General features: G+C 41.7%; 1 protein-coding gene across 1 annotated transcript in view; it reads left to right on the top strand.

Annotated features, from left to right (window-relative positions):
• The window catches only part of si:ch211-79m20.1 (alpha-protein kinase 1), an 11,675-nt gene extending 674 nt beyond the window's left edge, over positions 1 to 11,001 (top strand). The window contains exons 2-7 of the mRNA XM_037690567.1: positions 831 to 936; positions 4,093 to 4,158; positions 4,248 to 4,444; positions 7,031 to 8,153; positions 9,600 to 9,721; positions 10,849 to 11,001. Of these exons, the coding sequence (XP_037546495.1) occupies positions 831 to 936; positions 4,093 to 4,158; positions 4,248 to 4,444; positions 7,031 to 8,153; positions 9,600 to 9,721; positions 10,849 to 11,001 (1,767 nt within the window). The remainder of the gene's footprint in view (positions 1 to 830; positions 937 to 4,092; positions 4,159 to 4,247; positions 4,445 to 7,030; positions 8,154 to 9,599; positions 9,722 to 10,848) is intronic.
• Positions 11,002 to 11,252: the final 251 nt, after the last annotated feature.

An 11,252-nucleotide genomic window follows, 5' to 3' on the forward strand; every position in this document is an offset into this window, starting at 1 on the left:
CATCCATCCATCCATCCATCCATCCATCCATCCATCCATCCATCCATTTTCTTTACTGATTTTTTCTTTTCCGAGTCACAGGGGAGCTGGCGTCTATATCCAGCTGTGGGCAGCTGTGGCTGAGTGGTTAGAGCAGACGCCCTCCAATACAAAAGTTGCAAGTTCGATTCCACCAGCAGTCACATGCTGAAGTGTCCCTGGGCAAGACACTGAATCCCTCATTACCTCCGATGTGTGTCCCATCGGTGTATGAATGTGATAAAGCTCTGATTATTCTTTGTAGAGATCTAGTAGAGTGATGTATGAATGAGTAAATGAGGGTACAGATTGTAGTGTAAAGCACTTTGAGTATCTTGATTAGATAGAAAGGTGCTATATTACAGTCCATTTACCGTTTTTATCCATCTATAGCATTCCTGTAGGTGGATATAGACAGCAGCATCCTATAGCGTTCCACAGGACTCATGTTTGTACAAAAAAAGAGAACAAAGTGAGATCTAGTGACACCTGATCGAACTGACGACACCACAGTTTGATTGTGTTACACCGACTTGGACAGAAAGAGCTAAGATGAGAATTTTATTATGTGTCATGAATATAAATGAACAATGTTAATTATGATTAAACACCTGAATCTACAACCTCAATGATACGGGGGAAAGGATGTGACGTAGACGCATTTAAACTAGAGGTGCAAATTTCGTTGAACCCAACCTTTAAACTGGAACCTTTTTAATTGTTCACACAAAGATGTTGCTCACTACACTGAAAAAAAGTTATTTTCGTACAAGGCAAAACCACATTGCAACTGTCTGTGTGTGTCTCCACAGGGCGATCCGCTCCCTCCGTCCCTGATTGATCTACTAAGAGACTCTCCCATCTCCTCAGTAGAAGACCTGGAGCTGCTGCTGCTGCAACAAGAGTCAAACGCAAATGGTACTAATGACCAGCAGTCACCCCCTCCCACACACACACACAAACACATACACATACACACACACACACAGTAAATCTGACTTGGAGGAGGTAAACATGTATGTGCAGAGCCCTGAAGTCAGAGGAATGCAGAATGAGTGTACCTGCCAAGCGATGAGTTTAATCAGACACTTAGATAACAGCCTGATGAGGGAGAGAGAGAGAGAAGCAGTAACCTTGTGGTTTAGACAGAGTGAAGCAGGGAGGAGGGGTGGGTTCTTCCAGCACAAGGTCACTGCATTGTTCTCCTGCTCTGGATTTCTCCAAAGGTTTGAATTATGGATGTGTATTTATGTGGCAGAAGGAGACCAGCCCTCAGCACGCTTCCTCAACCCCAGCAGAGTCCAAACAAACTTGTTCACACACACATCAGCAGGACACTAAAAAAATGTATCACAGTCTTCCATACCTGAGAGGGTCCAAGTCACACATACATAGATTAATAGACGGGCCTTTGATCACTCCATAATGCATAAATAAGAGGCTAAAATAACAACAGAACAATCAGATGCTGGAAAACAGAAGTGGCTCAAAATGACTCAGTTCTTGAGTTTTTGCAGTTTAAGCATTCATTTCAAATGAGGAAACTTAAAAAAAAAAAATCTATTTATCTTTTTTTAATTATTGTTGTACAATTCAGTGACTTGTTGAATGTGCACACTGTGCATGTGCAATAACTGTGGTCATCTGTAAATTTAATTTTAATCATACATGTATTTATCAAAGTTCATGCTCAGTAATCCAGGTTAAAACAATCCAACAAAGTTCAGTCAGGTCACCTGGATTTAAAAATATATATATATGCTTTTAGACGTTTTGTCCATCCAAAGGACTTCATCAGTCCGATGAGCCACAACAAACTCAGTCTCACAAGCAGCACACTCACTTGGTGGGCCAACCAGTTTGATGGTGAAATGATGGTTTCTGGGGTCCACCCTCTTCCCGTCGACTCCTCTGAGGCAGCCATAGCCATAGTGGTTCAAAACGTCAAAGTTCATGCTCAATAATCCAGGTACAAAATCCAACAAAGTTCAGTCAGGCTATCTGGACGGTTTTGTTATTTTCTTTTGAGACATTTCGTCCTTCATCCAAAGGACTTCGTCAGGTTGCCTCAGAGGAGTCGACGGGGGAGAGGGTAGGCCCCAGAAACCATCTTTTCACTAGCAAACTGGTTGGTCCACTATGCGAGTGTGCTGCTTGTGGGACTGAGTTTTTTGTGGCTCTTTGGACTGATGAAGTCCTTCGGATGAAGGACGAAACGTCTCAACAAAAAAAGAAACTGTCCAGATGACCTGATCGAACTTTGTTGCATACACATATACATTTTTCCTCCAAACAATTAAATTTGGCTGCATGTTTTTAAGTGAATTAGCAAACATTACTTGCTAGCAGGTAATAAACTTAACTATGTCTGTAATCTTGCACTCGTGGTTCATGAGAGGTGAAAAAATAAACAGAATGTTTCCTGTAACTTTGAGAGTATGTCAGTGTCACGTTGCAGCATTGCAACAGCGTCATCATGAGAATTTATGTTTCTTGATAACTGAGCGGTTTCAAAACCTCATCATTCACTGCTAATGAGTCTTCACTTTTGGTTTTTGCATACTCACATTATTGTTTTCAAGTTTTTGTAATTTTATTTTTTCCTTATACGTTTTGCTATCTAACTATTTCTTAATACTTTGTGCTTTTATTTTTAGCCAAGTTATATATCAAAACATCTCATTCAGGGGATGGGTGCTATAATTTCTGTTTTTTGTAACGTTGGTACTTTAAATAAACAACATTTTAGTTTCTATCCATCCTTTATCTTTACCTTTTTCTTTCCGGGTGCAGGGTGGGGTGGGGGGTCACTGGTGCCCATATCCATCAGTCACTGTGCGAGAGGCGAGGTACAGCCTGGACAGGTCCAAGTCCATCATAGGGCCACTCTCACTCACCTAGGAACAATTTACAATTACCTTGCATGAATGTTTTTGGTCTGTCGGAGGAAACTGGAGAACCCAGAGAAAACCCACACATGCACGGAGAGAACATGCAAACTCCACCCAATAAGGTTCCTGTCCGAAAGGCGACAGCACTACCAACTGCGCCACCGTACCACCACATTTTACTTTATTTACAAAACATTTCCCCAATGGAAATACATTAACATTTGTTCAATTTCAAAACATATGTTCAAAACATATTTTTTCTTTAAAATCTACTTCAGAATACTTTTGTCTTCTTAAGTTTTTATTTAGTTTTTAAGCCTTATGTGACTTTTAGCTGGCTTTTTGCATCGTATAGTTGCATTCGGCATCTTGCTTTTGTTTTGCTCTTTTCAGCTTTTAATTAGTGTTCTGCTTCTTTTAAAATTAACAACTCGGTTTCGGCTCCTTCGGTAAAGTCATTCAACACTCAGCGTTCATGCAGAAAATGCAACCTTTCTAGTACTTTTTTACGTTTTTAAATTCTACAATTTTTTTTTAAACTCGTTTTCTGTTGTTGCATATTTTCTATTGACTGGACCAATTGAAATGTCCCCATCATGTTTTTTTTTTTAATTATATAATGCATACATCTCTTGTGTTTATTCACCATTTTGGTAGTAAGTCTTTTGTTAGTCCGGACAGAACAAGGTGCAGGATTAAATGGATTATAAAATGTTTAAATGCAGATAAATGCACAGATAACATTCAAAGTTGCCTCCAAGAACAACATGGAACCGTTTTCTTAAGCATCTAATTAAAGCTAACAAACAACCAACACATTTTTTTTTATACAAAGCTGTCTTTACTGAAGATATAATTAGGACAAAGAGGCTAAAGCATGAAATGAGGGTATGTATGTGCACATGTATGAGCTATATTTAACATCTCTTATCTCTCTTCAGCTGTATTCTTGACACCCACGAGACAAATTGTGGAAGAAAATAGCTTAATTGTTTTAGAGAGGTTAAAAAAAATGGCTTCCTTTGTGCAGTGAACAATGAGCCTGGCTGAAAAGTTCCTGAATGGCCTCACACGTTTTACACATATTTCCTGCTTAATAAAGTAGTGTTTAAATGTTGCCTTGATTGAGATGAATAGTTCTGACTTATCCCTTTAATCTAAACTTTTTTCACCTCTCCTTTAGAAGATGAAGAGGATGAGCATGATACTCTTCCAAACCCGGCCCATGCCCGATACGTCAGAAGTCTTGGTAGGTTAAGTCTATTCTTCACTTCATTACCCAACCTTTCTCATCTCTGTCTCATTACTTATGTCAGTCTTCTTTCTGTTTCTTAAAAGCTGAAGCACAGACAGCTCAGCAGGCAGCCTGTAAAACTCGAACAGAGGTAATGGAAGTGACAAGATCCATGCTGGATCGCCGCAATGCCAACTTCCTGCTGTGGCCGTCGTGTGTGGAGGTGCAGCGATGTTCAGGCTGCTGCAACACCAGGACGCTGCAGTGTGTCCCCACAGTGACCTCCACCAGATACCTGAAGGTAATTCAACTGCTTTGAAAACAGGATTTTCACATCTACTATAATAAGAAATCCTCTAAGAGGTCGCAGATGCTTTCTGTAACATTCAGTATTTATTTACCTTTATTTAACCAGGCAAGTCCTGCTGAGCAGATTTCTTTAGCAAGGGAGGCCTGGACCTGCTAGTATGCATGTTTTAGGATTGTGGGAAAAAAACAGAGTACCCGGAGAAAGTCCACGCTAACACGAGAATATGGAAACACTATACAGAAAGACCCTAGATGTAATTCTGGGATTGAACCCAGAAACTTCTTGTTGTGAGGCAACAGTTCTAACCGCTGAGCCATCGTGCTGCCCATTTAATATACAAGTAAAATAGTTTGCCCTGAAAACAAAAACAACTGATTTGACATTTTGGTAAATAAACTGCTGAATCATACTTACTGAACTATGACGGGAATGCAAAAGTTCATGCTCAATAATCCAGGTAAAAATCCAACAATGTTCAGACAGGTCATCTGGATGGTTTCTTTTTTTGCTGAGACATTTCATCCTTCATCCAAAGGACTTATTCAGTCCGAGAAGGCACAAACAAACTGGACCCCCACAAATACCACACTCCCATAGTGGAAACACCCCCCCCCCCCCCAAACAAAAACAGTTTGCTATTGATAAGATGGTTTCTGGGGCCCCCCTCTCCCCTGTCGACTCCTCTGAGGCAGCTATAGCCAAAATGGTTCAAAACACCAAAGTTCATGCTCAATGATCAAATTATAAAATACAACAATGTTAAGTCAGGTCATCTGGAGGGTTTATTTTTTTGCTGAGACGTATGACAGGAATGAGTTCAAATAAAATCTTTTTAAAACAAGTCTTTATTTATTTATTTATTAAATTTGGGCCTTTGTACATTGTCTTAACTTTACAACAAATTTTCACTTTCTCTAGTCAGACTTATTGCCAACCTAATATATTTTGCCGTTTTGTAGAAACTAAAGATCATTTCCTCACTTAATTTTTATTGTGAATCATTTTAAAACAATTTGTCATAGTAAATCCAGTCACCACTATATTTATTATATACCAATAAAATAGTTCAATTTCTGCATAAACCAGTGTAAAAACATCCATTACTTCTTTGCTTTAGGCGAGAATCTGAACGTTTTCACATGAACCGTTGCCAAGTAATGAGAAGCAAATATTTACTCCTCCTTGCAGGGAAATAGTCTTGGTGTGTACTAATGTACCGGTAATGACATTTTAATAGGTGATTAGTTCAGTCAGAGGTGCAGAGTGCTGACTTTATCATTGGACAAAAGCATGCTGTGCATCAATTTTTCAGTTCTTTATGAGTGATGAGAGGGACTAACTTTGTAATTCAGTAATATAGTGATAGTAAAGTATTATCATCTGTGCATGCAGAGTTTTGAAATAATTTTGCATCTGAAACCTTTGATGCATGCTCAATAATCTACAAAGGTAGATGAATCTAACAAGGTTGTGTCAGGTCTTCTGTCCGAAGAAGAAGAATCCTCCCAGAGGACCTGACTCAACCTTGTTAACTTTATGAAAAGCTTTAAAATAACATTTTTCAGGTCACTTTGCTGTTTTATGCTCTTTATTTATTTTCGTTCTAATGTACAGAGGTATTTAAAAAGGACTATAAATAGGAATAGATAAAATGTTGGCATGACTTGCTATTAATGCACAATTCTATGATGAAATTTTCTTAAAACTCAAAAATCGTAAAGTTTTTGTGAATTAATTTATATATAAGTGCAGTTTTATATTCATATTGTTATCCTATACTGTGCAAGGGTGTCCAGTCTGATCCTCGAGGTCCATTATCCTGCACATTTTACTTGTTTACCTGCTCCAACATACCTGATTCAAGGTTCAAGGTTCTTTATTGTCATTCGCATCACATGTGGTACATGAGGTGGAACGAAATTGTGTACTCAAGGTCCCATTTACACCCCAAAATAGCAAAAATATAAAGTATAAAAAGAAACAGTAAATAAGGATGTCTAAGATATACACTAATAATATAAAATAATACGGTATATTTAATGGTTAAATTACCACCTTGTTCTGCCGAAGACTGTTAATCACCCATTGAGTCAAATCAGGTGTGTTGGAGCAAAGAAACTTCTAAAAGATCCAGGAAATTGGCGCTCAAGGACCAGGATTGGACACCCCTGTCCTATATTAATCTTTATTAAAACAAAATCAGAGCATATCAGTCAAAGACTGTGTGTTCAAAGTGCCTAAGGCTTTTCTATGCTTGAACGTTGTAGCCATTGTTTCAAGAGCGTATTCCTGGTAAGACATATTGAATGACTCTGAAGGGAATATATATTTTTTGTACTTTGAGAACAGGTATCACAACATTTTTCTTCCTTTAAACTTCAGAGGGGAATCAAGTCTTGACAGGCAACCACTTGGCATAATTATTTCTTGTTTTCAGCCTGTTAGCTTTTTAATTCACATGTTTACATTTATAGTATGTTCAGAAAGGTCTTGATCTTATATTTCATATTAAATCAATTACACCATTATGTCATGACCTGAAACGAACGTTTATGGCATTTCAACCTCTTTCTCCAGGTCATAAAGCTCCAGTACATAAACCAGAAAGCCCACTATGAAACAGCCATCATCTCAGTGGAAGATCATGTCACATGTACGTTCCAAACGTCCTCCTCATCTTCATCTTCTTCAACCATCTCCATCCCTCGCTCTCCAAATCAGAGCAACCCAAATCCTTTTCCTTCCCCTCCAATGAAGACTCCTCCATCCTCCTACGTTCCTGTGTCCCCTCCCCGGCCCATTCACCCTGCCTCACCAAGGACCCACACCTCCAAGGCTGACCTGCATCGCCACGATGATCTGAAACACAACCAACAGCATTACCATCCGCAGGAGCACGAGCCGACGGTGAGGCAGTGGCAGCAGGGCAGTTACACTCAGTTGGTGCGCTGGACGCAGCCTAGAGTGCATCAAGCCCCCACGCACGTGCAGACAAATGTGCACCAGACAGAGACTGGGTCGCTCAGGTCGGTCAGCAGCTGGCCATCTGAAGCCAAAGCAGAACACGCGGTGATGGGAAGCACACAGCAAGCAGGACATGGGAGTGGCTACGACAGGAGCCATGAGGAGACTGGAGGGGAGGAAGTGCACCATCATGATCATGAACAGAGGCAGCAGCAGCTGCTACAGCACCAGCAGAGCCTGCAGCATCAGTATAATCAACAACCGCAGTATCCTCAGCAGCACAACTACAGAGGAGAGGAGGACCAGGAGCAGCACTGGCTCAACGCTCCCCAGTCTGACAGCGCCTCTCCATCTGCCGTTCTAACCCAGCCACCCAAACTCGAAGGAAACCCCACCCCTTTTCCATCTATAATTCAAAAAGACTCAGTGACCAACCAACAATTTACTGAGGTCACTAAAACCAAACTGACTGAGACTGAAAAGGCCAGTCAACAAGAGGGGAACGAGAGGGAGGAAAGTGGGTCGGACATTAGTGGCGACTTGGCCAGGGCAGAACTGGCCAATCAGGGGAGGAGAATGAACTCTGAAGGTTCTTTAACAGAAGAGGAGAGAAGACAGAAACTTCTAGAGATGGTACAGAGTGAACCAGAAAAAACATCTCTTCTTCATCGTCAGCGCCATCATCGACATCAACGTCACCACCGTCATCAACAGAGACCAAAGCCAAATAAAACAGGTACTGCCCAAATGTCTGAGAGGTCGAGTGTGACATTAGCTGGTTTTAAATGACGGTAGAGATCCAGTGGCAACTTAAAACAAACTGTTATGCTGTTATTTGAAACCTAAGTCAGTTTGTGGATTTGTAACTAATCTCAGTGCATGTCAGACAGGAAGCAGCTAACAGTGTACGAATGACTGAATGACACAGCTTTAAGCATCCTGCTGTTCTCTCTCTAACTGTTGGGATTTGTGCAGCCAGAGCTTCATATTAGTCTCAAACTTGTAGGTAACTTTAGTTTTTGTTCCCCAGCCTGTAAAACTAGCAGGTACCTTTCAGGTAGCCGACAAAATGGGGGAGTGGTAGCGCAGAGGTTAGAGAAGGTGGACATGTGATTGGAAGATCGCCGATTCAAGCCCTGGTACCGACAACATAAAAAATGTGGGTGGGGTAGGTGAAGCACCCACACCTGCCCCCACCCTCGTTCGCCCCACTCTGGGCCCATGAGCAAGGCCCTTAACCCCCACCATCTGCTCCCCTGGGTGCCCTAGATAGCAGCTCTCTGCTCCACACAGAGGGTTGTGATAGCTCAGTGGTCTGTGGTTGTGTCAGGAAGGGCATTCGGCATAAAAACCATTGCCAAGTCTTCGTCTGAGTTGGTTCACTATGGCGACACCTGAGGAAGGAAGCAGCCGAAAGATCGTTTTTTGTTTTGGTTTGCTTCTAAAGTGACTTTGAGCAAAGACTGTACTTTCTTTTCTACTCATTAATTGGTCTTTATTTTACTGCCACCGTTGAATACTAATGAAAATACCAGAATGTTACTTGCCACATTTTAAGTTGAAACTCTTTATTGACATCCATCCACCCATTGCCTTTTACCCGCTTCTTCCATTTTGGTTCACGGGGGTCGCCGGTGCCCATGTCCAGCAATCACTGTGCGATGGGCGGGGTATACCCTGGACAGGTCGCAAGTCCATCAAAGGGCCGCATAGAGAAAATGAGACAAACAACCATTCACTCTCTCTCTCTCACCTAGGGACAATTTAGAGTTACCAATCAACCTAACACGCATGCTTTTGGTGTGTGGGAGGAAAACGGAGTACCTGGAGAAAACCCATGCATGCACAGAGAGAATATACAAACTCCATTCAGAAAGGATCCTGGCCGGGATTTGATCTGGTGACCTTCTCGTTGAGAGGCAACAGCTCTACAAACTGTGCCACCGTGCTGCCCCTTAGCAAATATCATAACGGCCAAACTATGTCAATATTGGCACAGCGAATTTTGAGCTTAACTTTGTTGTGTGAAGCTTTCCTTACAGTTTGCGTCATAGCATCCGAGACTTTGGGCATAACACTTTTTTTAATGTTAGTTTCCTTAAGTTCAATGTATTTATAGTTCAAAATGCATTTTGAGAAGAGTTTGAGTAGAGATAACTGATGTCACATTTGTCTCTTTCAGCAATCTCTACCATAGCTCCTAGGACGGCGGCAGCTCATCAGACACCTCTCCGACCTCCTCGCCGCAGGAGAAAACACCGCAAACGCATGAGTAAAGCTGCTATGAGAGCTAAGATAATGAAGGTGAGACAGAGGACATTTCTTTTGGAGAGAAAATAAATCAGATAAAGGAGGGACGATATCTCCATTTTTTCCCTGTTTTTGTTAATGGTGTTGCTATGCAGAACAAAACTGACATTTGTTTAAAGTTATTCTCTCATTTTAGTAATATCGTAATTGTTTCCACTTCCTTCAAACACTTCTGTGCCAAGGATGAGTAATCTTTCAGTTTTGACTTTTTTTTCTTCTGTTTAGCAAATTGTACTACACCGATTCTATAGCTAACAAAGTACTGACAAAATAGCACAAGAAAACAAGGTGCCACCTGAATTCCTGATACATGCTCAATAATCCAGGTAAATAAATCTGACAAGGTTGAGTCAGGTCCTCTGGACAAATTCTTCTTTGTTGAAATGTTTCGTTTTTTATCCAAAAGACTTCTTCAGTCTGAGCAGATGCAACAAACTCAGTCTTATAAGCTACACCTTCTCATTGTGGACCAAGCTGTTTGCTGGTGACAGACAAGACTAGTTGTTCACATGCCAAAGGAGGATCATCAGCCTAACAATTGATCGTTGGTACCCTGCTGGCCGCTTGCCATTCACAGAGGGCTGAGTGATATTCACAATAACAGCATTATTAGAGGTGGACAGGGGACAGTTGGACACGGAGGACTTCACCCCTGTTTATTGACAAGTGAGTTCTCTTCACAAAGATGGCTCCCTGTACTCCTCTCTCAAACCAGTGTCCCTCTCTGTCAAAGTTGTACAAATCTTCATCCCACGCCCCTGATGATGTTGTTCTTCTGTGATGGCCATCCTTTTGGCTAGGCCAGGACTCTGTGGTCTACACTCATCTGCAGGCCAGCAGTCACTCTTTCAGGGATGAAGATGTGCAAATCTCTGACAGAGAGAAAAGTTGGTTCATTGTGTCCAACTGTCACCCTCTTATGATGCTATTATTGCAAATATCATTCAGTCCTCTGTGAATAGCAAGCAGCCATAGGGGCACAAACGATGGGCCATTAGGATAGTGATTCTCCTTTTGCATGTGAACAACTAGTTTTGACAGTCACCAGTGAATTGGGTGATTCACTATTGGCGCTTTTCCACTGTCTCAACTCTCAATGGTTTTGCACCACACCACATCAGTTAAGGGCCTGCCCACTGTTGATACCCACCCCCACTCAGCCCATTTATGGTACCACCTTGTTTGAGGTTCCAAGAGGACTACTCCGAGGTGCCATTTTTGACGTAAGCAGACAGCAGCCATTGATTGGCCGGCAGGGTTACTTCACTGGATGACCCTCCCAGCAAAATTGCAAACTACATCTGAACCTCCATTTCCGCTCTGCTCATGTTGATGAATGGCACTACAAGAAACAAGCACATTTACAGAGAGCTATCTGAGATGACCGTGCAGCAAGGCTTCATCGGGACTTGTAAGCAGTGCTGGAATCCATCCATCCATCCATTATCCTTTACCCGCTTCTTCCATTTTGGGTCACGGGGGTCGCCGGTGCCCATGTCCAGCAATCACTGTGCAAGGGGCGGGG

Source organism: Nematolebias whitei, chromosome 16 (assembly GCF_014905685.2).
Source record: "Nematolebias whitei isolate Nwh7 chromosome 16, NemWhi1, whole genome shotgun sequence".
NCBI classification, from domain to species: domain Eukaryota; kingdom Metazoa; phylum Chordata; class Actinopteri; order Cyprinodontiformes; family Rivulidae; genus Nematolebias; species Nematolebias whitei.